This window comes from Trichosurus vulpecula, chromosome 7 (genome assembly GCF_011100635.1).
Source record: "Trichosurus vulpecula isolate mTriVul1 chromosome 7, mTriVul1.pri, whole genome shotgun sequence".
In the NCBI taxonomy this organism is placed as follows: Eukaryota; Metazoa; Chordata; class Mammalia; order Diprotodontia; family Phalangeridae; genus Trichosurus; species Trichosurus vulpecula.
Genome location: NC_050579.1, coordinates 147,437,292 through 147,464,917, shown reverse-complemented (window position 1 = coordinate 147,464,917; position 27,626 = coordinate 147,437,292). Strand labels below are relative to the sequence as shown.

The following is a 27,626-nucleotide window of genomic DNA, read 5'->3' as shown; positions in this document are numbered from 1 at the left end:
ATGTTTTGTCCAAATGAAGAGGCAAGAAGAAAACCCACCAACAGCTATCTTTCTATCCCCAGGAATTTAAATCCTATTTCTAGTCTTAGTCACCACTCACACAGAATGAAGGAGATGGCCCTAAAGCTACATGAAACAATGAATAAGGGAATTAATTAATTAGTTAGAGTTGCCATTTTTGTGTTAGAAAGGACTCTAGTTTGAATATCCCAGAAAGGTCTGCCTTCTGTTCATAGGATTTGGAAGAAATGCCAAATTCCTTATTTTACAGGTGAGGAAGCTGAGTCTGAGAAAGAAGTAATTTGTCCAAGGTCACTCAGGTCACTCAGGTAGCAGAACTCAGATTTAAATCCCAGTCTTGTCTCCAAATACATTGCTATTTCTACTTAGACTTGGGTTTTCCCCAATAACTTAGGTTTCTTCCTGTGGCACATCAGTATGTTATCAACACTGCATTAAAATTCATCCAAAACTATCAAAGGAGTTTGCATGTTAATATCACTGAACTCTCTGAGACTTTTCCTGGTCTGTCTTACTTTTAATCTTTAGCATCTGTAATTTCATATCCCAGTATATAAATCATTCATAATATCCATTCCCCCTAAATTACAAAAATAAATTCTTAATGGAAAACAGTAATGATTGACAGCCAGTAGACTTTTAAAAAACACACTTTTAGAGACTATATCTGGTTATTTTTTTTTTGTTACAGAGTAAAGAAAGAAAGCATATGTTTATAGGCATGATATTCTTTGTCAACATTATTCTAGTTCATCAGCATTCTGTTAACTTAGCATGTTTGTCTAGCCCAGTAGAGATAGTGAACCAAGCACTCAAAAGCCAGTGCCCTTGTTCCTGCAATTCTGGAGAAGCGATAATTCTGGGACGCTCCCATTCTTCTCTTTAACAGCCACAGGTAAACATCTCCTTTAGTGTTGCTTTAGTAGAGGCTGTTGTTATACCAGTTCATGTCTCAAAAACATGATGAGTGGTAAAGAGCAATTATTTCTCATGTATGCCAACATAATTGAGCCAACAGAAATCATTCCATTTAAATCTTAAGATAGTTTGGGGTACAGGGGATTGTGGAAGTTTTGTTGTTGTTGTTGTCGTGAGGCTGGGTCTCCTTATCTTTCTCAGGCTAGACGTGCAATGTCCACTCAAAGGCCCCATCCCATGACCTATAAGCATGGAAGCAATTAACCTGCTCCATTTTCCTAACTAAGCTGGTTCATTCCTCCTCAGGTAGCCTTGGGGCCTCAGCACATAAGTAGGGACTTAGTATACACACTGGATTTGCTTTGGCCCTGCTGATACTCTGACCTCCTAAACTCAAGTGATCCACCAGCCACACCCTTCTCCAGTAGCAGGAGTTATAAGCATGTTATCATCACGTTCAGCTTAACAGAAACTTAAAGTACATACTAATACCCCATGGAAATAAGCCAAAACATCAAGCTTTGTACTTATTTCCTTAATTTTTTAAATTTTCAGAATAACTCCCCAAAAGTTTAGCCCTTATGAGGGCTCTGTAGAGAATGGAATGCTCTACTGGGAATCAGGAAGACTTGGATTCAAATCCTACCCCTAACGCTAGCTATGAACAACTGACTGACATCCTTATTGCTAGCCCATAATTTGCACACTTCGATTTCAGATCTTGCTGAAATCTCACAGTAAAGATTTACAGAAAGTCATCTGTATGGGCACAACACTCCTATTGAGGAGTCAGAAAGGCTATAAAGCCAGGAACAAACGTACAAAAAAAAGATCAAATCAAAGCTTAAAAAATGAATATGTCAAAATCTAAACTCAGCACGTTGTGGGATAATAAATGGTTTCCCTGTTTGAACATTAGCATCTATTTAACAATGTCATTCACTGACATACATACAGTTTAACCACAAAATTTTTTCTTCTTTATTGACTGAATAATAAAATGCTCTATCTTTTTGATTTATTGACAGATTAGAGAACATAAAAGAATAGAAACATTTCCCAGAACAGAGGATGTAGTGTTTACCTGACACATTCCATATATTTGAAGACAAGAATTCTTCTGGGCCAAAGCTATTTAACAGCTGACTCCAAAGTCCATTCTCTTTCACAGAGGCAACAAATGGTGGCTCTTTGGCCAGTTAAAAAAGTTTGAAAGAAGTATCTCAGAATGTATATCCTATTCACAAGGATTCTACTGATTATACCAATTCTTTCTCTCAACTAACACCAAACATTCTTTTCTAAAGAAAGGAAAGACTGAAATTTAGAAAAAATATTGCAGAAAGTTCATTCAACAGTATTAATGGGATTTTATACCGTGTTGAGTCTTACCTCTGACACATACTGTCTATGTGGATTTGGGGAAATCACTTAACCCCTCTGGGACCTTGTTCCTTCATCTGTGATATACGTACTAGAAGCCCAATGAGTGCCCCATACAATGTCTAAAATGTAGCGGATCAGGGACTGGTTTTATTTAGTGGAGCTATGAGGTTTGTTCATCAGAAGTTCTCTGTATCAGTAAAATCACAGGAAAGAGTAAGGGGGCAGACGAGGGAAGAGAACAGAAGAGAAGAGAAGAGAAGAGAAGAGAAGAGAAGAGAAGAGAAGAGAAGAGAAGAGAAGAGAAGAGAAGGAAGGAAGATAGGGAGGAAATAGGAAAGAAATAAGATAAGTAAGGAAGAAAGAAGGAAGGAAGGGAGAGAAAGAGAGAAATGAAGGAAGGAAGAAAGAAAGAGAGAGAGAGAAAGAAAAGAAAGAAATGAAGAGAGAAAGAAAGAAAGGAAAGAAAGAAAGAAAAAGAAAGGAAGGAAAGGAGGGAGGAAGGAAGGGAGAGAGGGAAGGAGGGAGGGCAAAAGGAAGGAAGGAAGGAAAAAAGGAAGGAAGGAAAAAAAGAAGGAAGGAAGGAAGAAAAGAAAAGAAAAAGAAAAAGAAGAAAAGAAAAGAAAGCCCCCATAACAAATATGCATAATCCAGCAAAACAAATTTCCACATTGAATGCCAGAATCACTCAGTCAGGAATATGTCCCCTGGTTTTAGTGTAGCATCTACAAAAGCTTCTGAACATGGCCCTTGCCCCATGGGATACTTTACCCTCATAGACACCTCATACTGGATGAAGCTCTACACCTTAGGCATTTGCAGCTAGGGAAGATACGAGTCATCTCAGCATCATCTTGGGTGGAGATTTTCACGTAAGTCCGACTCTGCCAGGCCAAAGGACCTAAGTGAGAGAGTTAAGTAACAGTACTTTATATGCTGTGACATCAGGAATGACATACAGTACTGCCACCAAATTTATCAGTTTGTTTCTCTCCCCCCTACACCCCGGTGCAATAGCAGTTATAGAACAAATCTCCCTAGGTCCCCTGTTCAGGACCCTGAAGCCCTACAGATTGGGAAAAGCCTTAAACTAAAGGACTTTGTGGTCAGCTTCCAGTCGAAGTGAGTCATTTACTCCAATCACACTAAACAGGCTTTCATGTCAAAGGATTCTGGATGGTTCAGCTTTCTACTGCCTGGTGCCTCAGGTTTCCTTTGCTGACGTGGAGAGTTTAGATTAAGAAAACAGTGAATTCATTGTCACAGATGGCAGGACAGTTTTCTAAAAAGACTCTCAGTCCTTCAATGAGTTCATTGTAGGATGTGACCGGAATCACATGAAGGAATTTAGATTTGGCATCTTAGTCTACAAGCCATCCACCCAGTTTTATCCTTTGCCAGGTTCTCCCTAGCAACTCACAGTGCTATTTGGTTTATACCAAGCTATTGTTCACTGGAAGCCACCAGCACCTGCTATAGGGACCAGTCGGTTCAATCTGACTTCTTTGGGGGTGGGAGTGAGGAATAGAGCCTTATCTATAAGGTTATACCGCTACTATGGAAAAGAAATTACTGATACTGACTGTTGTTAAAGAAAGTTCTGATCATTTTCAGGCTCAAAGTTCTGATTCATTTTCAGGTTCCTGTACATCATATTCAGGCATCAAGTTAAAATACTTTATTTAAACTAAAATTATTAAATTATAACTATAAACATCAAAAAAGAATTAAAATCCTACACAAAATCCTTAACATTTAAGAAAGTAGGCACAAATGAATTAACAAGATCTTTCAGGTCTGCCTCTTCCTCCTTCCCCCTCACTCCTCCCCCTGCCCCCTTCCCTTCTTTTCATTAGCACTGTGCGTTGCATTTAATAGGTGTTTAATAAATACCTATAAGATTGGTAGGATTTCTTTTCTAAACTTTTGTAGTACTTTGTTTATATCTCTTTTATGGCATTTTCATGTTTTATATTATTGTATTACAATTATATATTTGTACGTTTTATCTACCATACTAGACTAACAGCATCATAAGGGCAGATGTTTGCTTTATTCTTTCTATGCCCTATAGAACTTTGTTCAAAATAGATAATCAATAAATGTTTGTTGAATGTTTGGATGGGCAATAAAAGTGTATTTTTTCAAAACTATATGGTTAAATGTAATATGACTTTTAATGAAGGTAATTCCCTTTTCTCTCAGGCTATATTATTGTTTACGCCTAATTCACCCTGAGCATCTTTACCTCCCTATCTACAGCCCTGGAAAGACAAATGATAAAAAAAACCTAGAAAAAACAAAATCCTGAAATAAAAAAAAATTAACCCTTACAAACTACAAAAATGCCTTCATTTTCATTATTTTACTTCAGATTTCAAAGTTTGAGTTCCTTATTTTTCAGGCTAGTAATCATGTTTTTTTTTTAAAAAACAATCACAAATTAGCTAGGAGATACAGCAGTCATTCCAGTCCTGTGAAGAAGGACCCAAAGAGAGCATCATAAAACAAGTCAGTGGGTTAATTGAAGTCCTTCACTAAATTTTATAATTAAACTACAAAATAATGTTTACTAAGTAATTTCTTGTCCCCTCTTTTTGATGAAAAAAAAAAACCCAGAAGACATTACACTAAACAACCCAATGCTACAAAATATAGTTTAAATAATACATATAGGTTTTTTTTTTTAAAGTCAGATTCCACTTATTTTGAATTTGCAACAATGGATCCAGCAGCTGGGCTGTGTTGGTGGCAGTGGATAAGGTGCTAGAACTAGTCAGGAAGACTTGAATTCAAATTCTGCCTCAGGCACTTATCTGTGACCCTGGACAAGTCAATTAACCTCTGTATGCCTCTTTTCTCAACTGTAAAATGGGGTTAACAGCCCCCACTTCCCAGGGTTGTTAATGAAGATCAAATGAGATAATATCAGTAAAGTACTTTGCAAAACCTAAAGAGCTCTATAAATGTTAACTATTAATAATAATACTTACTCTTTCTTCATTTAAAGTGAAAATTTATAGTGTGAGGATTTTTAGGAGGAAGGGGTCAGTATTCAAAATACCTAGGGCAGAAAATTGTTTTTAAATAGCATGAGCCCTTTTCAAAGTATCATTTCTGAAGTATGTTTAACACCTTGCATGCCATATAATGTTTTCATATAAATAATTTCTCTTGTGGAAAAAAGTGTTGTTTTGGAGTTTGAAATCTACTCTCTGGGTAACCTTGGGCAACTCTAGGACTCAGTTTCCTTTTCTGTAAAATGTGAGACCTGGACCTGATGGCGTCTGAAATCCTTTACTGCTCCGAATCTATAATCCTATGACTCTATGAATTAAGGAGTAGGGCAGTCACTGGTATCCTCCTTCTACTGCCAAAGAAACTGAAGCCTGGAAATGCAAAGATTTGCTTGAAAATGTAAATAGATCCTTGGGCAAACTGTTTCCATGCTAAGTTTAAATGTTGACAATTAGTATAGTAGGTAATATGTATATGTGTGTATATGTCTGTGTATAGATATAGACATAGATACAGATATGAATATAGAGACAGATAGATATAGATGCAGATATGAATAAAGAAGTAGATAAAGATATGGATCCAGATATAGACATAGAGATAGAGATAGATATAGATACAGATATAGGAATAGATATAGATACAGGTATAGATAAAGAGATAGATATGGATGCAGATAGAGATATAGTGGCAGATATAGATACAGAGGTACATTTAGACATAGATATAAACGTAGAGGTAGATATGGATATAGAGGTAGAGGGAGATATAGATATAAAGATGATATTGTATGATTGGCTAGAAAATACTGCCACTGCTTCCATAAGTCAGTGAAAATCAGGCACATTACTTTATAGAAGACTGCTATAAAAGTACTCAGGTCTTCTGCCTGCAAAACCACTGATCTTTCCACTACACTAAGTAGTCTCTTTTGAAGGTTGATTTTCAATATGGGTTGTGTTGTATAAGCAGAAGCAGTATTTTCTAGCCAATATTACATATATGTGCATATATTTATACATATATATGCAGAGAGAAATAGTATGTATGTATGTATATATGTGTATATATATTATGTGCATGTATTTGTATATATGTATGTATATATACATATATATACATACATACACACATGTGCTAATCGCCAGCCCATTGTCACTCATCATGAAAACAATTCAGGCAAGGACCTTTCCACTCAGCAGTGGGAATGTCCAGATAAATGAATGAATGTCGTTATCCTAATTTGATTTAACACACTTCAAAGTGAATAGCTTTACATATATTCTGTAGTTCAAACATTTAACTCATTAACTGACATTCCCTCAGTTAAGGAGTTTAATGAGGTTTTACTTTACATAATTTTAGTAATGAGAGAAGGGAATAGATAGAAACTTTTTAATTTCAAATATTCACCTTAGAAAAAGAAAGTCAAATTAAAAATGAAATTGTCATCCCCTCTAAAATTGCCCTTATTTTTACAACCCCAAATCTCCCATTCCCAAAATTGCTTAAGCCCCTTCTAGCTGACTAGGAAGAAGGAATAGAGAAGGAAAATATTCAGGGCTGAAATATAATAAGCATACTACAAGCTTCTTTGGGGGATGGGGAGTTGTCTTGACCCTCTACCACGAAAATAGCACTGTTAGGTTCTCCTTATGTTCAAGTTGAATAAGAAAATGAAATTGCCTATTCTGTTAATATGGTAACTGGAGACAGTAAGTAAGATTCTCCAAATAATCTGCCAGTGGTGAAAAAGTCAAACAGACAATAAAACTACTAACGAATCATGAGAATCAGCTATAATTTTCTTAGATGAAATAATAGAGAGAAGAGTGTCATGCATAGTGGTAGAGCGATTTATTCACAGACACATACCTAGAGAAGCAGAATAGTGACATGATTATCACTCTACCAATTTGATTAACTTCAATCAATATTTTCTGAGCACAACTCTGTGGTAACCACACAGCATTCTTCACTCTAATGCTTCATTATTTAAAGGATCCATGATTTCATTTGTTCAGATAATCCATCAGCTAATACAGATTGCAGCCCATTCCAAGCCTTAGCAGATCATCTTCAAAAGTAGCTATAGTACAAAAAAAAATCATAACCTTGGTGGTCAGTCTTTTAGAGTAAGCCTTTCTGAAAGTAGCTAGGTTGACCATCAGGAGTGGAAACTTGCCCATCTTGGATCGTAAAATCATGAGATCATAGATTTAGAGTTGGAAGGGATCTTAGAGGTCCCTGAGTCCACCCCCCCTCATATTACAGATGAGGAAACTGAGGCTAGAGAGATTAAATTACTTGGCCAGGACAATGCAAAGAGTATATGAAGTAGGATTTGAGACCTGGTCCTCCTGACTCCAATGCTCCCTATCCACTATTAGAGTTTGAGTTGGGTCCATACCATTATGAAGTTTGGGAACAGAATAGGGCGCTGGTGCTATTGTAAGGATAAACTGTTAACGAGTCAGTGCTAGGCCCTCTACAAAGAACATAAAAGAAAAGGAGCATACTTGCAGGGATTCTACCAATCATGGCCTGAAATGCTTTACTCATTGATAAAACCATTGAGGTTATTCCTATACTTAAGGTGAAAAGATGATTGATTTTGGAGATAGGAGATCTGTGTTCCAATCTTGGTTCTAACATCTGCTATCTGTGTGAACTTCAGCAAATCACAACTTCTCTGACCTTCAGTTTCCTCATCTGTAAAATGAGTATAATAATACTTGTATCTCTCACATTGCTGTCAATTGATGAGCAGTTATTAAGTGCCTACTGTATGCCAGGCACTGGGCTAAACACTGAGGATACAAAAAAAGGCAAAAGACAATGCTTACCCTCAAGGAGGTCACAACCTCATAGGAGAGACAAACAAATATGTAGGAACAAGCTATGATCAGGATAAATAGGAAAAAAAAGAGAGGGAAGGCAGTAGAAATAAGGATTGGGAAAGGTTTCCTGTAGAAAGTGGGATTTTAGTTGGGACTTAAAGGAAGCCAGGCAGTAGAGGTAAAGAAGGAAAGGTTTTGAGACATGGAATATGACCATACAACATGCCCCGAGCTGAATGATGGAGTATCTCATTCATGGAACAACAAGAAGGACTAGAAAAATATAAATGTAAACTACTAAGATACCTCACAGTTGATACACTTCCAATTCTACTGCTAGTGGTCCTGCTCATCCTTCTAGGTCTGAACATTCTAATCACGAGTCTGAAGCACCTTGTCTCTGCCTTTTCCGATATTTCAGTAATGCTACATTCTCAGGACATGACTGAGAAGATTCTTGGCTGTTTTAAATGGCAGTCATTGGATTTGACCCAAGATGGGAAGCCTTATATAACGATGGTATAGATGCTCTGGCAAACAATGTAAGATTTCTCAATCCTGGACTAGATTTGAACCAATGTGGATTCATCTTAAAAGAAATATACTCATATGTATAAAATGATATAAGCAAAGACTACCTGCTATAGCAAGGGTCCATAGGTGGCACAGTGGATAGAGTGCCGGGTCTGGAGTCAGGAAAACCTGAGTTCAAATCAAAACCTTGGACACTTAACAGCTACATGACCCTAGGCAAGACACTCAACTTCTGCCTGCCTCAGTTTCTTCATCTGTAAAATGGAGATAATAACAGCCCCTTTCTCCCAGTATTGTTGTGAAAATAAAGTGAGAGACAACACTTCTAAACCCTCCACAGATCATGAAGCACTATATAAGTGTTAGCATTTTATTATTATTATTTTATCTCTTTGATTCAGGGGTTTTGGTATATTCATGGATGTTAACAATTACATGTTAACAGTACAGATATTAACAATTCCCATAATTTCCCACTTTCAATTTATTCAGTTATTCATTCCTTGATTCAATAAGTGTTTGTTAAAAGCCTACATATAAAGAACAAAAATGAGACAGACTCTGCCCTCAAGGAACTTATATTCTGTTGTGGAGAAATTACATCAAAATATATGCAAGGAAAATCCTCAGCAACAGAGCGGCAGAAGACCTGCCTTTGATACTTACTAGTTATGTGACTATGAGTAAATCACTTAACTTTTCTGAGTCTCAGTTTCCCGTTCTGCACAGTAGAGATCACAACAGCTATAGTACCTATCTGACAGGGTTGTTGTGAAACACACATGAGGGTATGTTTGCAAAGCATTTTGAAAATCTTAAAGTTCTAAACAAATGTCAGTCATGTTATTACTAAATTAGAGAATGAATATCAAAGCATTTTGTCACTATACAGAAGTATACAAATCCCTATTGTTATCATGGGAGAGGAGAAGGGGAAAAGCCTGTCCAGGGAAGGAAAGCAGCTGTGGAGAACCCCAGCGGAAGGTCCCAGGCAGTAAGGAGGAAGCATACTAGACTTCTGAGGAGGAAGTTTGACAGGGAAGATAACATTTGAACTACTTCAGTAGTTTGCTTTGTGGCTGTGTGAGCAAAGATAAGGGGAAGGATGTGATAGATACTTCAGAGGTAAAATAAACACAGCTTGGCAATGATTGGACATGGGGGATGAGGAAGAATGAAGACTGGAGGATGATTCAATGATAGGAAGGATGGTGGTGTCCTTGTCAGGAATAGGAAAATCAGAAAGAGGAGTGGCCTTAGGGAAGAAAGATAGTAAGTTCTGTTTTAGATAAGTTGAGGTTTAAAAAACAATAGGATATCAAGTTGGAGGTACCAAATTTACCACCCCCAGTGCCAAACTTCCTCCAAATAATCCTTTTTCTGACTTGACCATTTCTGTTAGTGGTATCCATCATCAACCCAGTATCCCATGTCTAAACCCTTTGCATTATTTTTGACTCTTCCTTCTTCCTTCTCCTTCATCTCTCTTACCTAATGAGTTCCCAATCCTTGCCAATTCCACTTTCACATTATCTTTTGCTTCCACTAACAATGATTGCAACCATTATCATCTATTATCCTATTGCAATTCCTCCTCACCAAGCTTTCTGCCTTCACTTTCCGCTCTGTCTCCCTCTCATCTATCTTTCACGTGGTTGCCAGACTAACCTTGCATGTAGTCATGCCATTATTCGGCTCAAAAATATTCAGTGTCTCCTTAGTGTCTCATAAGTAAAGTTTAGGTTCTTTTACCTCTAACATTCAAGATCTTGTGTAATCTGGTGCAGCTACATTTCCAGTATGATCAGAATTACTTTCCTCCTTGTCTTCAATCAAACTAGACTGCTCTGTCCTTTCCACCAACAAGCTCTCCCAGATCCCAGCATTTGTTCATGTTATTCCTCATACTTCCCTTCACCATGTTGACTACTAAATACCCACACTTTCATTCAAGCCAGATTAAACCCCACTTCTCCATAGAACTTTACATGGCACTTTGTTTGACAATTCTAACGTGCCTATGGATTCTACAACGTATTAATAATTCATTCAATAATGATGAAATTTCATTTTAGTCATTTGTTCATTCCTGTCTGACTTTTGTGACCCCTTTTCGGGTTTTCTTGGCAAAGATGCTGGAGTGGTTTGCCATTTCCTTCTCTAGCTCACTTTACAGATAAGGAAACTGAGGCAAACAGGATTAAGTGACGTGCCCAGGGTCACACAGCTAGTAAATGTATGAGGCTGGATTTGAACTCAGGAAGAAGAGTCTTCCTGACTCCAGGTCTGGCACTCTGTCCACTGTCTCACCTAGCTGCCTACAATAATGAAATACTCTGCTTATAACAGAGAGGCAGTGTGGTGTAATAGATAGAGAAGCCACTTCAGAACAAAGAAGATTCAGATTTGAGTACAGTCTCTGACAAAAAATTAGCTATGTGACCCTAGCTTAACTTCTCAGTGATCAAGGCACCTCTCCAAGACTCTAAATTGCGGGGAAGGTGCTAACCTGCCTTCACAGGAGGAAATGGCAAACCACTCCAGTATCTTTGCCAAGAAAACCCCAAAAGGGGTCGCAAAGAGTCAGATATGAATGAAAAAAATGACTAAAATAAAATTTCATTATTATTGAATGACATTATTAATACATTGTAGAATGCATAGACACATTAGAGTTGTCAATGAAATCAGTGGTCAGGGTCCTTTCTCTGTCTATTATGATTTATAGTTATCTGTTACTTGGTCATCTCTCCTACTAGACTGTAAATTCCATGAAAGCAGAGACTCTGTCTTCTCTAAATTTTGTATTTTCCCAAGTACCTGGCCTAGTAGTGGCACTTAACAGACATGTTAATGAATTGAATTGATATAGTACTTCACTGCTTGCAAAATACTACCTATTCAACAGCCCTGTAAGGGAAAAGCATATTATTATTCCCGTTTTTAAGGAGTGAAAACTGAACCTTACAGGAGTAAAGTATCTTGCTCAGAGTCATACATGTCCCTTAATAGGTAAGCTGGAAACTCAAATACAATTGTTCCAAATGTTGTGAGGATCAGATGAGACATTTCTAAAAAGCACTTAGAGCAATGCCTGGCACATGGTGCATGCTATATAAATGCTTATTCCCTCCCTCCCCTCTCCTATATCCAAAGCCAGCACTGTTCCTATTACATCATGCCACAGGAGTGTGGAAGATAACAGAAGACAATATGATTCCTAAAACTTGGAGCTGGAAAGGACCTTAGAAGTCACACTCTTCATTTTACAGCTGAGCAACCTGGGATCTATAGTTTAAGCAACTTGACTATGATAGCACGGGCAATCAGTAGAAGAGCTGGTGTTCAAACCAACGTCCTCTGACTCTAATTACCCTTTCTATTCTATCACACTGCCACAGTGTGATTTTCTTTACCCAAGACCCTTGACAGACCAGTAGTCTGCAAACATCCTGAGTCTAGCCTACATCATCCTCACAACTGAACTGCTCCCAGAAAAGGTCAGATCACATTATGTATACCATGGCCACAGTGAAGAGTCAAAATCCAGATTCGGACTGCTGCTTCCTGTGTGTCCCTGAGCAAAGCAGTCTGGATCAGTTTTCCCATCTGTAAATAAGGGGCTTGAACAAGAGGGTCTTTAAGGTCTCTTATAGATCTAAATGAACTTGAAAAGATCCCCTAGGCTCACTCCACTTTTAGATTCTGAGGAACAAGATAGAGTTCACCAGAAATTTGCTCAATGACATTTGGTGTATGTCATTTCCACATCTGAAACCCTTTTCACTGGAAATACACAAACCATGAAGAGATTATTATTATTATTGTTAATAATAATAGCTATCATAGCACTTTGAAGCTTGTAGGGAGGTAGGTGCCGTTGTTACTTCTATTTTACATATGAGGAAACTGAGGCAGACAGAAGTTCAGTAACTTACCTTGGGTTACGTAATTAGTAAATCTGAGGCCAAGTCTTGCTAACTCCAAATCCAGAACTCTTAACCAATGTACCACTATTATTGCCTCAGTTATACTAAGAACAATTACTCAATGGGAGAGTTAAAAGCACACACACACACACACGCACCCCTCAGATGCAAATGGGATCATAGATTTTGAGCTGCAAGGGATACTAAAGGTCATCTTAACCCAAGCCCTTAATTTTAGAGATAAGGAAACTGAGTCCCCTACAGGTTAAGTGTCTTGTCCGAGGTCACAAGCATAGTAAATGGCTGAGCTAGGACTTGAATTCTGGTGTCAAATGCAGGGGTCTTTCCACTGCACCATGTTCTATGTTAGCAGTAAATGACTGTGGATCCTCTTTCTCATTAGAAAGCTCCTGACCTCTTCTTTCAAACCTCTTCTAAAGAAGCATCTAGCTTAAGAATGGTTTGAGAAACCAGAGACCAGAAAGAAGCACTTTTTGCCTCCTAGATAAGCTGTGAATTCTTAAGTCACCAAGGGGGCAGTAGCCAAACTACAGCACAACAAAGAGTGATAATGGGGACAAGATCTTAACAGGGAAATCATAGGGTTTCAGAGTTGGAAAGGTCGGTAGAGAAAGTCTGGTCCTCTTCATTTTATAGCTGAACAAACTAAGAACCAGAGAAATGAAATGTGTTCTGGCCAGAGTCACACAAGAATTAGTCACAAAACCCAGACTGAACCCCAAGTTTTCCAACTCCCCATCCAGTGCACTTTCCACCACACTATGTCACCTCCCACCCAATACTCTATGAGCAAAACCACAAAACAGTAAAATTTTTACAGGCTTCATACAAATGTGTCAACACTTTGACCCCAAATAACTAATTTCTTTTTAGATTTTTTAATTGAAATGAACTAAATCTGAGATTTTGAATGATCTCTTTTAAGTCACAGCTTATTAATTACATACTTTATTACCTCCATAAGGATGAATTTGGAGGCTGTAGCTAGAAGGAGAATATTGCTGCAATTAAGTCATGATGATCCAAACTACTGGAAATACATACTTGGTGGAAGAGTTCAGGGATTGAACCGTATATGGGGGCACAGACATTGCCAAGAGAAAAGAATAGTAATTAGTATATCAGAAATCATCTCTTCATTCTTTCCATGTCTACAGAAAGCAGATATGTTTTTAAAGAGGGAAGTGAGCTCTATATAAATGTCGACATGGACATTAGGCTAAAATTATAGGCATTATCTTAATTTTTCTTTCTAGTGCCTTATACAAAATAGGTATTTGGTAAATGTGAAGGAAATGAATGGCCAAGCCATGTAAAGTGGATTAATGAAGTCAATCTCTATTGAAATTAATTGGTATGATTCATGCAGAATACAATCCCCTTGAGGGCAAAGACTATTTTGTTTTCATCTTTGTAGAGTCAGTAATTAGCACAGTGCCATGTACATAGTAAATTCTCAATAAATATTTGATGGCTTGAACTGAATTGAATTAGACTACCTAAACCTTGTCTTTTTTCTTGATAGCAGAGTGTGGGGATTTGAATTATTCAAATAATTACTTACACTATACTTTTTCTATGTAAACACCATTTGGTTTTAGGAAAGTATTCTCCTGAACTTTAACATAATATCCTGAAAACAAGGCAGTCTCAGGTAAAGCAGGAGAGACAATTATTATGGAAAATACTAATGGAGGCCAAACATGCCTGGAAGAAATTTCTCCCTTTTAATTTTATTGGGAGTAATTTAAATGGCAAGATCATGGGTAATCAAATCCTAGGTTTTTAAACTGGGATGGAAGTGAAGATGCAGTGAAGGAATAAGAAATGTGTTATTTGTTATATTTGTTTTTTAGAACAAATGATTTAGCTATACCATCAAACAGAGTAGTGTTGCCTAGAATTTCTAATTAGTTGCAGTAATTAAGGATTGCTGACAGTCCAGGTTATTGTATTGCCATAGACAGTGATCACTTCTCATACCTCAGTGTAACTCCAGCTTCCAGGGAACTGAGAGTTTTCCACTGGATAATATATTTCACTACAGAGATGCTGGATAATTTCCACCCCAGTGTAACAGTATGAGCTCCAATTAAAGATGCAAAGGGTGCTGTGAGTGGGTTTACAAAGCCTAGGAGAAAACAACAACCAAAGTTCTGCATGCACGCCTTGACCCAAAAGGCAGAAAGGAGAAAATCTGTTCATTTATTTCTTTATTTTAGTATTTAGTTCTCTCAAATAGAGTCTGGCTATGTTACCATAACAACAGACTTGAAAAATTAGTCATTTTAGTTATTTAACTAGCCCATTTGTCTTTAAAATACCAAGCAACAAGTTCAAGGGTCTTCAATTCACTGACAGATTTTTTTTTAATAGCCTAGAATTTCCCTCCTGTGTTCCATGCAATCATAGCATTATCAGCGCCACTCCATGAACAACTCAGCTAATCATCTTCTCATTATAACTTAGCTTTTAGTTTAAAAAGACTACAGGTAACATTACAAAAAAGCCACAGTTCCACCAGCATGCCATTAACTTAAGGGTGAGCTGCCCTTGAGCGGTGATCACTGAAAAATAACATGTTGGGCCGTTGTTGATTTGGGGGTGGGAAGAGAGGAAAAAAGAGAAGATGTAGGATAGTAAATCTGGAAATGATATGATATTTTTGAAAGTATCAATAAAACTAGTTTGTAAGATGAATGAATGAAGCCATGCATATATAAAACAATAAGTTTGGTAGTAACAGAGGAATTATTATTCACCTGGCTGTGTGACTTAGACAATTTTGGAAATTCACGCTAAATTTTCTCTTGACACTGCTCATCTTGTTAAGGAAGTATTTTAGCTTTGTGGACAGCTGCATTAAATTGCACATTCTTAGATGGGAGAGAAACTGCCAACTTATTTGACAAAAAGGGCATCATTTACTTGTGTATTTCTCACCAGTATATAACAATAGGGTGAACTCAAACTGTTGTTATTGTGTTTTACTTTATTTTCATTCTCCTAGAACGTTGATTTCCTCCAGAGTTGCACCTTTCTTGATTGGAAAAAAAAATGTTCTCATTGAAAAACTGTTACACTTTGAATATAGTACTCAGAAATGTAGGTAGAAGTGGAAATGTTAAGAACAGTGCCCAAAGGAGATTTCAGACCACTGGAGATTCCTGGACTGGCCTAATTTCTCCTGGTCCATACCTCTCAAATACCATGTTGCCTAAGGGAGATTAACCTAGGCTCTAGGGAAAGGTTCAACATACTTGCCTTCCCTGTTGATTCTTAATGTTGCTGGTGGATTGTTTTTTTTTTGGGGGGGGGTTGGTTTTTATCATTGTAATATTTCAAGAAAAATCTATTTTCTTCTCCTCCACACTATAAAATCCTCAACCTCAGCAAGCATATCTTCTATTTTTTTGTGGAATTTTTTCCTGGAACAAATTCAATATTGTATACATAGTGAGTTCTCTACCTAATATATCAGCCCCAAATATATAAAATAAACCACTTCTATACATAAAACTCACCGAGTCAATGATATTCCCCAAAATCAATCCTTTGCATGGTTTTCAGTGCATATTGTTCACTTAAAGAAATGAAACTGAGAAAATATCATTCTGGACCTAAAGTCAAGCAAGATAGGAAACCCTTACTATGCAAAAGAGAGAAGAGGGCAATGAGGGACATTTGTCATATCACTTTGTATGAATGCACATATTCTAATCTCAGAAGAAGCTACTTTCCTTGGCACGGTGGTATTTATTTATGTGATGGACCAAGTCCTAAGATACAGTGAAAGTAAAAGGCCTCAGATGAACAGGGGCACACAGGGGAGATGATTATCAAACCTTATTTAGTGAAAGGCAGCATGGGAGTAATGGATAGCAAGCTGGCCTCAGATAAAGGATAAGACCTGAGTTCAAGTTCTACTTTGGAGGCATGCTGACTGTGTGACCCTGAATCAACCTCTCAGTGTTGCAGACCGAGTGCCAGTCTGCATCAACAGAAACAATTCCTCCCCTAGGAAATCCCTACATGATGAAATCACAGGTCCAGGGAATAAAAACAAACAAAAATCTACTTGCAGAAAGCCTGGCTTAGTTTACAAAGCAAAACAAATGGGCCTCATGAGAAAATGCTGAATGACCACTCGCTCAGTGTGTGGGTGAGGGGATTCTTGTTCAGGCATAGACTGGACTAGACGGCCTTTGAGGTACCTTCTGCAACGTTTTTGTTCTCTCCTCAGTTAACTCCAGTTGTATAAAGATTTCAGAGGCAGGTCCTATTTTTATGCCTCTGATGATGAGTGTCATCTCGGGTATTTTGGAAACAAGGATATTTTTATACTTTTAACTATATGTAGCAAGACTGACTCTCCATAGCAACCATTACATCTCTCACCCTTGCTCTTGGCTGTGGCCTCCGGACCCTTTTTGGTCTCTTTGCACTTAAAGATATGCTAACAGCACATTTTAACTACACAGTCCTTAAGATTTTCTCTTTACATATATACTAAACCTCTCTATATACAGTAGTTCAGTTTTCAAAATGAGAAGTCCAGGTTATTGCATAACCCCAAACTCTAATACTTAGATAGGCACAAGGCCTTAAAATGGCAATGTAGATGATCAATCTAGTGGCATGTGTTTCCTCACTTCGTACTTTCTCTTCATACGTTCCTTTTGCATTCAGAGGGAATCCCATGATTCTCTCTGAAAAATGATCTGCAGTATAGTGATGCATTCATTTGAAATGGTGTAGTCTTATTATAAGCTCCCAACTGAGCCAAACATTCTAAAGACATGAAATCAGAGAGAAAGGACCAATCCCTAAATGGTGCATATTTTATTCATATTTTCTTGTCTAAAGTCCAAAACAATCATGAACCCAACCACAAGAGGGTTCTAAGGGTGTAGAGAGTAGGTAATAGTAATGATATGATAATAAGACATTGTGGAGGGAGAGCTGGTCTGGGAGCCAGGAAGGCCTACGTCCAAGTCCTACCTCCGACACCTACTAAGTGAGGATGAGCAAATCATTTAACTTTCCAGTGCCCCAAGGTAACTCTCTTAAGAATATAAACGCAAACGATTGCATATATGCAATAAGAGAGGGAGCTTTCCTCACAAGACATTCCCTTCACCAATGATATCACAGATCTGGAAGAAAAACAAAGTAATAATAGTAGTAATAGCCTACATGCATATAGTGCTTCAAGATTCACAAAGCACTTTGCATGCATCACATATGGATATAAACATAAGAGTTTCCAAGAGTTACTTGGTTGCCAATTTTTATAAAAGGTCTGGCAAGGGAGGAGGCAAAACGTGATGAAAATTTTGCTTTGAGTTATCTGCAAATTTCATTTATACATATAACTTCTAGAAAATTGGGATGACTATAAGTTTTAACAAGTTTAATCTTTTTTAAAAAAATAGATGCTGATGTTATGATAGAGGAAACAACAAATGTTAACCTTCATTGGTTAACTTCTCTTTCAGTAGATAACAATCCAACCTGGCAATGATTAATTTTAATTTCACTAGCAAACAACTTACTATTGTAGGGGGAAATTGATCTTGGTAATCCTCTATAGGTCTACAGCACACACTTCCTGGAGCAGGTGCATTATTAGCATTAACCAATCAAAAGCCATAATTATAGGCCACCTGGTCCCCTTGGAGAAAACACATATCCTGAATCTAAAAAATAACAATTCTTTCTGTCCTCATTCAGCTGTCCTCTCTAGTAATTACTCTAGTTAGAAAAATGAGCGCTTCTTTATGGTAACAATGATAACACCATTTGTGCACTGGGCATCCTGCTTAGGAGAGACTGTGGGTGACAAATACTCATGTTTGTTCTTGACACAAAACAGGAAGCAGATCTTTGATAAGCAAGCTTTTACTTAGTTACAGATTAATTTAAATATCTGTGCTCTGCCATCTAGAGCTATTGAACCTATAGGTTTGGTGGAATTTACACAGCCTCGGCAGGTTTCAGAAAAACCCATTTTCTGCATTCATTAACTACAGGGAATGACCGTGTGTTCCCAAAGAGTCAGCAAATCTTTCATTCAGAAGTAGATGGATTGTAATTCAAAAGAGGGGAGGGGGAGGGATGAGGGAAGGGGCAGAGAGGAGAATGGAGATGAGATTCCAGACCAGGAGCATTGTTCAACCCTGGCATGGGGAGGTACTGATAGAATCCAAACTACAGAGACTTTAGAAGTCATCTTGTCCAGTGGTGTCCAACTCAGATAGAAACAGGGGCTGCTAAACCATTCATAAGGATCACTGCAGGCTGCATAACAACATGGAAATCCACATACCAATATTATCTATGTTGCATTGTATTTTTGTTAATTTTGCCAAATATTTCCCCATTACATTTCAATCTAGTTCTGGCCATATTCAGCAGTGTTGTGAGCTGCATGTTTGACATCTCTCATCTAGTATAATCTCCTTATCTGACACATGAGGAAACTAAAGAATAAAGGAATTAAATGACATCACTACGGTCAAGGAAACCTAGGTTTTCTGACCCCCAATCAAGTGCTCTTTCTGCTGTACCACCAATGGACTCTTTTCCTTAGAAACTTTCAGAAATAGAGTAGATTTTCATTTGTCTCTGATGATTTCCGTATCAATCTAGCTGGAAAAAAGCTATAAATTAGAATTCCCCAAGACCTCTTCTCACTCTTCTTTGGGTCTATAATTTCAAGTGAAATCTTTAAGTCTAAATGCAAACAAATAAATATTGGAGAGAAGTGGGATGTGAAGCACATTTAAAGACAATCTGAGGTTGCAAACTAGAGATGTTGGATGGTTTTTTTCACAGTCATCAACTATTACCAAGAGAGAGGCAAGATCTCTGAAAGAATGATAAGTAAGTTTCTATGGGGAAGAAAAGATAAAGAAAAGATGAAATCAGGCAAGAAATGATGCCAAAAGAGGAAATAATAGTGGCAACCATAAGGTCACTGAGCAACTGATGTGCTAGAATGAAACTGAATAAGGAGAGTCAAAAGGAGGTGTGTGAAGGCACCCAACTCTAATGACAAATGTTGTTAACCATAGTTTAGCTTAGGGTTGGCCCTTATAGTATGCAACTGAAATTTTTTTCCTTTGTGGTCTTAGTTTGTGTTACAGCAGATTTTTAAAAATTCATATGACTGCATTTGCAAAATAGCCGCAGGAAGATTTTGTTAACTGAAGTTGAGAGCTGCAGTTAAATTAAGATCATAGATTTAAAGCTGAAAGAAACCTTAGTAGTCATCTAATAATTATGCCAATAAAGCAACTAAAATGCCCATACCCTTTGACCGGGATATTCCACCACTAGACACATACCCAAGGAGGTCACTGAGAAGAAGAAAGTCCCCATGTACAACAAAATGTTTATAGCAGCATTTTTTTGGTGTGTGTGTGTGGTAGCAAAGAATTGGAAACAAAGCAACTGCCTGTTGATTTGGGGAATGGCTAAACAAACTATGGCACCTGAAAGTAATTGAATGTGTGCTATAAGAATCAACAAACACAATGAATACAGAGAAGAATGAAAAGACAAGCATGAACTGATGCAAAATGAATTAAACAGAGCCCAAAAAACCCTCATATGTGTATGTATGTATGTATGTATGTATATGCATGTATATGTATATATAAAATGACTATAATAATATAAATGGAAAAAACTAAACATAAAACAATAAAAAAAGAATGCTGCAAAATTACAAAGATAAACCCTGTCCCAAAGAAAAGATATGAGAAGATACCTTCCAATCTCTACTCCTTGCAGAAATGGGCAGTATAGAATCCACAGATGAGGAAATCATACATGGTCAGATTTTAAAAATTTATTTATTGATTTTGCTGATTTTTTTCATTTCTACTTTTTTCTTTAAAAAAATTAATTATATAGGATGGCTTTTTGGGAGGTGGAAAGGGATATAGAGGAAATTTAATGTAATTAAATATAACAATAAATGTAATGTAGTATAACAACAAAAGCTAGCAAAAGTTTATTTTTTAAAAAAGAAGCCTTCTAGTCTAACTCCTTCATTTTTGAGATAAGGAAACTAAGGTCCACTGAGGTTGTATGAGCTGCCTAAAGTTACACGCATAGCAAGTAGCAGAGGTAGAATTATTTTCCTTTGAGTGGAAAATGGATTATTTTGAATTTGAGGTACCCTCTAAGGTTTTTAGGTAAATATCCAGCTAGTGCAGGATACAAATAGGATACTTGGGAAAGTACTGTTATAATTGTTTGGGTATTCAGAAAAAAATATAATCATCAGAGATAAGGGAGTTTCAGACTCCAGTGGAGAGTACAGGCCAAACTGGACAAGTGAGATGTGTTTGTATGTATATCCCAATTATTGGGCAAATACATCCCAGTTATGGGATATGAACAAAAAAATTGTGATATCCCAATAATTGGGTGAAGGATACATGTCAAGTACTGGTTTAAATAGATATTCACTCACACACACACACACACACACACACACACACATTCAACCTAATTTATCAAGCATTTATTAATCAACTACTATGTGCAAAAACACTGTCCTAGGCCCTGGAGATACAACGGCAAAGCATAAGAATTTCCTGCCCTCAAAAAAAATTATGTTCTAAGAGGAAGGGGATCTACATCTAAGTCAAAAAACAAATAAATGCCAGTTGAAGAAGGAAGATAACACCCAACAATTCAAAGACATCAGGAAATATTTCCTGCCGGAAGTGACACATAAACTGAGCTGGAAAGAAAGCTAAGGATTTCTTGAAAGAAGGCAAAGGTTCTAAGAATTAGTGGTAAAGTGCGAAGAGGGAATGCATTTCAGGCATGGGGAATAACAGCCGATGCAAAGGAATACATGTGGAAAATAGAATACCAAGTTCAAGAAATAGCAAGAACAGCAATGGTCTGCACGGAGGCTGGAGTGTTTGCCTGGACACTGTTTAAAAGACTATTTTGTCACATTTTAAAACCTACATATTAAGATTCCAGAAATAGTTATAGTTATTTTATGAGTGATTCTGAACTTACCTCATAGTAATATAGGTATCATTCTAAAGAGCAACAAAAGAAAAATATAAATACATTTAGAACACCGAACCTGGCAAAAGTAATCTGAGGATGCTTTGTTCTATTTGCTTATGAAACAGGACCAAAAAAATTAACAGCCTTCTCCACCATGGACAGACAGTTCAAAACCTCAACCCTGAAAAAAAAAGTGGGCTCTGTGCTCCATTATTTAGCCCTTGAATGACTTACCTTGTGGCAAGGGAACACACCAACAGGAGTAAGAGACTGGTCTTACAGCTTGTTGGGGAAAGGATAGGAGGGAGTGCTGGGGAGTTAAAGCTTGCTATAAATGCAATCCATTTATAAAAGAAATCTCCTAGCAACACCCCATCACCACCACCACCACCACCACCACCACCACTACCACCAGTAGAGCCTGGCTGCTCTGTTCTGGTTAGCTTCAACATCAGTGCCAGGTCCTAAACTCAAAACTCATACTGGAGAAATAGCAAAAAAGGGTGATTCTGTTGTTTTCTGACTAGTAAAGTACACAGTACCACAACTTTTACTCCACTTGTCTGGTTTCCACTCCATTTGGTTCCATAAATCATGTAGGTACAAAAGTGTGAGGCTAAATAAATAATTAATCCAGGAACTAATGGAGAAATTAAAGCATACACCATCCATGTATCAATCCCCATGCCAGGCAATGAGTGCATTTTTTACTCCTTTATATTTATCAAAATATGAATACATTGAGATCTGCCTTATTTAAGCCTTAAAATTAGGAAAATGTTTCTAACACTTAGAAAAAAAAAGAAAGAAGTATAAGGGGAAGGGTGGAGGTCTCCACTTCCAACCCTATTTAATGAGTCAAACCATTCTATCTGAAGCTAGAAATGATACTTTAACTTGAATCAGTCAATAAATAGAGTACACTAGGAATTAAAGAATTTTAAATAACCTCATATCATAAGGTGAAGATAAGGCTATAATCAATTCGCAAAGATTATGGGACACTTTAATCAATTTGTAAGGACTATAGGCCTTTGGGCCGTTGGGAATGAAAGGTAGATGACACTAGAGACATCTTGGGACTCCTTGAGAAGATCAAGGCACACCTTTGGGTTCATGCGTAGAACGAAAAGCCACTTCAGAGTCAGGTCAGTCAAGCGGTGAAGGAACTCCAGCCAAGACCCTAAATGGTAATGCTTAGGGGGTAGGGAAAGAGTTTGTCCATTTTTTCATTACCTTTCTCATCATTAGATCCCATCGAGGGACTCCCTGTGAGCAAAGTGTGTAGCAGAGTCAACTGGAACTCTGGCAATAGCCACAGAAGCCAGGAGAGCAACAACCTTCGAACAGACATTCTCAGGTAGTACTTGCTATTGCTGCTATTGTTCCGATGTTTCAGTCATGTCTGACCCTTCATGACCCCATCTGGGGTTTTCTTGGCAAAGATACTAGAGTGGTTTGCCACTTCCTTCTCCAGCTCATTTGACAGATGAGGAAACTGAGGCAAACATCGTTGAGTAACTTGCTCAAGGTCACACAGCTAATGTTTGAGGCTAGATTTGAACTCGGGAAGATGAGTATTCTTGACTGCGAGCCCAGCGCTTTATCCATTTCAACACCTAGCTGCCCTTTCAGCAGCTTGTAAATACTTGTATTTCATGTTCTGGAGAGATTTCAGGGTGACAACTGGTAGCTCCCCTCCCCTCCTGAAGAGAGAGTACCAGCAGCAGTGGAAAGGTAGCCCAGTCCTGCAGAGGAATGACTTGGCCCAGCAGCAGAGCAGACAGAATGTCCTGACTCATTAGCAGATTAGCCTAGCCTAGCAGCAAATTGAGCAGTCCAGTAGAGATGCCTCACTCTGAAAGACACATCTGTCATCAACATCATGCCACACAATGAATTTCATGAGGATTCCATAAAGGGAGAAAATGACTTTCAAGGCTAGGGATATGGAGGTATTACTTTGTCAAGTGTTCTAGGTAAATGACTGTTACTATCATTAATACTTTCAATTTCAGCCCATCTCTCCAAAGGTCTCATATGTGGAAAGGGAGAATGTGCCCCTTTTTTGCAGTGAATGTCTTGCACCAACTGTTCTTACTATGTCTTCTCAGTAAATCCTTTTTCTAAAAGCTAATAAATTCTGTCAGAATATCAATTCTGGTGGGGTCTCATGAGTGAAAGTACTAGAAACCAGGGCTCAGGGTTATCTCCTAAAATCTTGATCCTGTCATGCAAAACCCTGTCTCTATAACCTGCCTCCAAAATTTCCTTCTAGCAGTCTCATACTATTCTCCTTTTCATGTTTAATGCCAAATTGGACTACTCTCCATTCCCAGTCCTTATCCTCTCCTCTTCAAATGCCTTTTCTCAAACCCAGTGACTGAAATGAACTCCTTACTCCCCACTCTCTTAGTTATCTGTTGAAGTCCCACCTTTTCTTCATTGTACAACTCAAGTGCTACTTTCTCCAGGAAGTCTTCCTTTCCTGACCATCCCCTGTCCAGCTGTAAGTGGTCTATCTTTTCTCCAGTTTTTCATAGCACATTGCATGAATCTTTCCTCTTCCTCCCCCTCCTTTCCCCCCTCCCTCTCCCCCTACCCGCCTCACTCTTTCGTATGCAAAGCTCCTTGAGAACAAGTCTGTAAGTCTATGCCATATTTATTTTTATGCTATCAGTGTCTTACCAATCAAAGATATTTAATGTTATCTTGAATTGACAGAAGAAAAGAATGAGGGATTCATTATTTTAGTCAGCATATATGTGCTTCATTTTATTTTTAAAAAACAATTCAAGTCTCTTCTTCTTTAAAGAAATGGGCTAATGTGGGTGTGAAACACAGCACACAGTATCAAACTTTTTCAGTAAGTTTCCATTCTTTTTTTTTTTAATTTCTTTGTTATAAGAATTTGCTCTCTGGAAGGGATAGTGGCAGAGATACACTGATGTCAGAGATATCAAAAGGCAGGAAGGAAAAAAAACTAGGCACTTATTAAGCACCTACTATGTACCAGGCAGTGGATAGAGCACCATGCCATGAGTCAGGAAGACTTGAGTTCAAATTTGACCTTAAACACTTACTAGCTATGTGACACCAGGCAAGTCATTTAACCTTGTTTGCTTCTGTTTCCTCATCCATAAAAGAAATTGGAGAAGAAAATGGCAGACCACTCCAGAATCTTTGCCAAAAAACCCCAAATAGAGTCAGGGAGAATTGGACACAACCGAATAACAATGTGCCAGAATAACTGTGCTAAGCACTTTCTATTTAATTCTCACAACAATCCTGATAGGTAAGTGCTACTATTATCGTCATTTTAAAGATGAGGAAAGTGAGGCACATAGGAAACTTGCCTGGGATGACATAGCTAATAAGTGTCTGAGGCCAAATTCGAATTCAAGTACTCCTGACTCCAGACCCAGTGCTCCATCCACTGCAAGACCCAGCTGCCTTAAACCCAAACAAAAATGTCTGTAAAAATTGCCAAAAATAGAGAAAAATATAAACTTAAAAACAAATTATGCATTAGTTGCTTGAATTAAGGAAGGTTTCTTCCTTTCAGGTTAGGATTCACTGCCTGGGTTCCTTTAAAATTGTGTTTATTTAACAATTTACTTTTAAAATACTTGACAAAGAACCTTCCAGGGAAAATCTTAAAGTTACAGTATTAGAAGCCAGAGTAAACTTAAATAACACATTGTTGAAATTAATATTTCTTGAAGGAAAAGAATGATTTGAATTACAGAAAATTTTACTTATCCAAACGTTTTAAAAAATGTATTAGTTGTATAAAGTGAGGTACCCTCGTGCCACCAAGACATCTAGTTTGGACTATTCAATATTACATGCCCTACTTCACAGAAGTATTTTAAGGAAAGTATTTTTAAAATCTGAACATGCTAGAGAAACGTGAGTTGTCATTGATTAAACAACACAGAAATGTGTTGTTGTTTTGTTATTGTACGGAGGCATATCTTCTGGACTTTTTACAAGGAACAGCAGATGTTGAACACAGCAGCCCATATAATTAGGAGCTTATCTGGAACCATAGTTGGTATTAACTCTTCCTGATTTCCCACAGTAATTTATAATTCATTTTATATTCCTTACATATTCCATCAAACTCTCAGGCTTATGTATTCTTTTTCTCCTACCCCAACAGACTGTTCGAAAAACAGCTTAAACTTAACACTATGTATCAACAATAACAACCAAAGGTAATGGGGGAAAATCCAATTTTAAAAGAATCTGTTAAGTACTATGTGTTAGTTACTATGTGCAGGGATACACAGACAAAACAGAAAACTCATCTCTACCCTTAAGAGGCGTGTGTGTATATATGTTTGTGTGTGTGTATATATTCTATTGGAGGGCACGTTAATTACACAGATAAATTTCCCCTTAGTAATTATGCTGCCTCTTCAAATTATCACATATGATCTATGTGATAATTATCATATAATAATTATATGTGCAAATATATGTATGTGTATATACGCATATTATATATACACACATACACTTATCCATTTATCTGTTGTATTCCTTTAGTACAATTTAAACTCCTTAAAAAAGGGACATTTTTGTCTTTGAGTGCCTAGTATAGGGCCTTGTACATTGTTGTGTTTATTGTTCAGTCTATCAGTTGTATCCTATTCTTCATGACTCCATTATGGGGTTTTCTTGCCAAAGATACCACAGTAGTTTGCCATTTCCTTTTCTAGCTCATTTTACAGATGAGGAAACTGAGGCAAATAGAAGTTAAGCGACTTGCCCACCGTCACACAGTGAGTAACTGTCTAAGGCCAGATTTGAACTCAGGTCTTCCTGACTCCGGCCCCAGAGCTCTATCCACTGGTAAGGGCCTAAACAAGGTCTTCATTCTCTCCAGGCTGCATTGCTGATTCATCACCTAAAGATCTTTTTCTCCATACCATAAGAAATCTCTTTCCCTGGGAAGTTCACCATACCTCTGGACTACTTATCAAATCGGATGTACCCTCCTGGCCTAGCTTCCTCTCCCTCTGATTGGTTGATTCCTCCCAGAACCTCCTTTTTAAGGAGGAAGTCCAGGCTGACCAGGTGCTCATTCTTCACCAGGCTACATACCCTACTGACTCATCTTTACAGGACCTTCTCTATTTGCGTACCTACCTCTCCCCCTCTTTTCAGTTTTCTTTTATATGTCCTCTTTTCCCACTATTATATGAGCTCCTTGGGGGCAGGGCCTGTGTTTCTTTCTGCTTGTATTTGTATTCCCAACTCTTAGTACAGTGCCTAGTACAAAGGAAGCATTTAATAAATGCTTGTTGATTTAACTAATAAATTCTTGTTGCACTGTATTGTATTGCATGAGTAAATATTTTAGTAGGGAGGGAGCACTAGCAGCTAAGGGGACCAAGATAGGCTTCCTGTAGGAGGTAGCACCTGATCTGAGCCTTGAAGGAAGCCAAAGATTTTACTAGACAGAAGGAGAGATTCCAGGGGAATACTTTTCTATCACATTCCTCTTATGGGAAGTCTTAGAGTACAAAGCAGGTGTATTATTAATACTTACATGCTTTGATGTGCACTCTCTTGTTCATCAGAATTCTAAAAGTGACATCCCTTTATGCCCTGAGAAATAATGAGGACTAAGAACACCATTTTTCATGTCTTAGGGTAGAACATGTATACACAAGGTATATTTTTTCTCCCACCCACTTGTGAGCATCTCTCAAGTTTCTGTCCCTCGTCCAATTACCATTCTGTCCACTGTCCTTGGGTGATCTTGTCTGACTCCACATCTCCAATTATGACTTCTATGCAGCTGATTCTTAAATCTACATCCCCAACTTCTTCCCCTGCGCTACAGTTCCACAAACATCTCTACCTGAATGACCCACCAACACTTCAAATTCCTCATGTCCAAAACTGA

The 27,626-nt window shown here is 37.7% G+C and overlaps 1 protein-coding gene across 1 annotated transcript in view; it reads right to left on the bottom strand.

Moving 5' to 3' along the window:
* ROS1 (ROS proto-oncogene 1, receptor tyrosine kinase) overlaps positions 1-23,060 on the bottom strand; it is a 101,174-nt gene extending 78,114 nt beyond the window's left edge. The window contains 5 exon segments of the mRNA XM_036768255.1: positions 796-972; positions 2,024-2,136; positions 3,032-3,146; positions 3,149-3,223; positions 22,943-23,060. Coding sequence (XP_036624150.1) covers positions 796-972; positions 2,024-2,136; positions 3,032-3,146; positions 3,149-3,223; positions 22,943-23,060 — 598 coding nt within the window.
* Between the last annotated feature and the right edge of the window lie 4,566 nt (positions 23,061-27,626).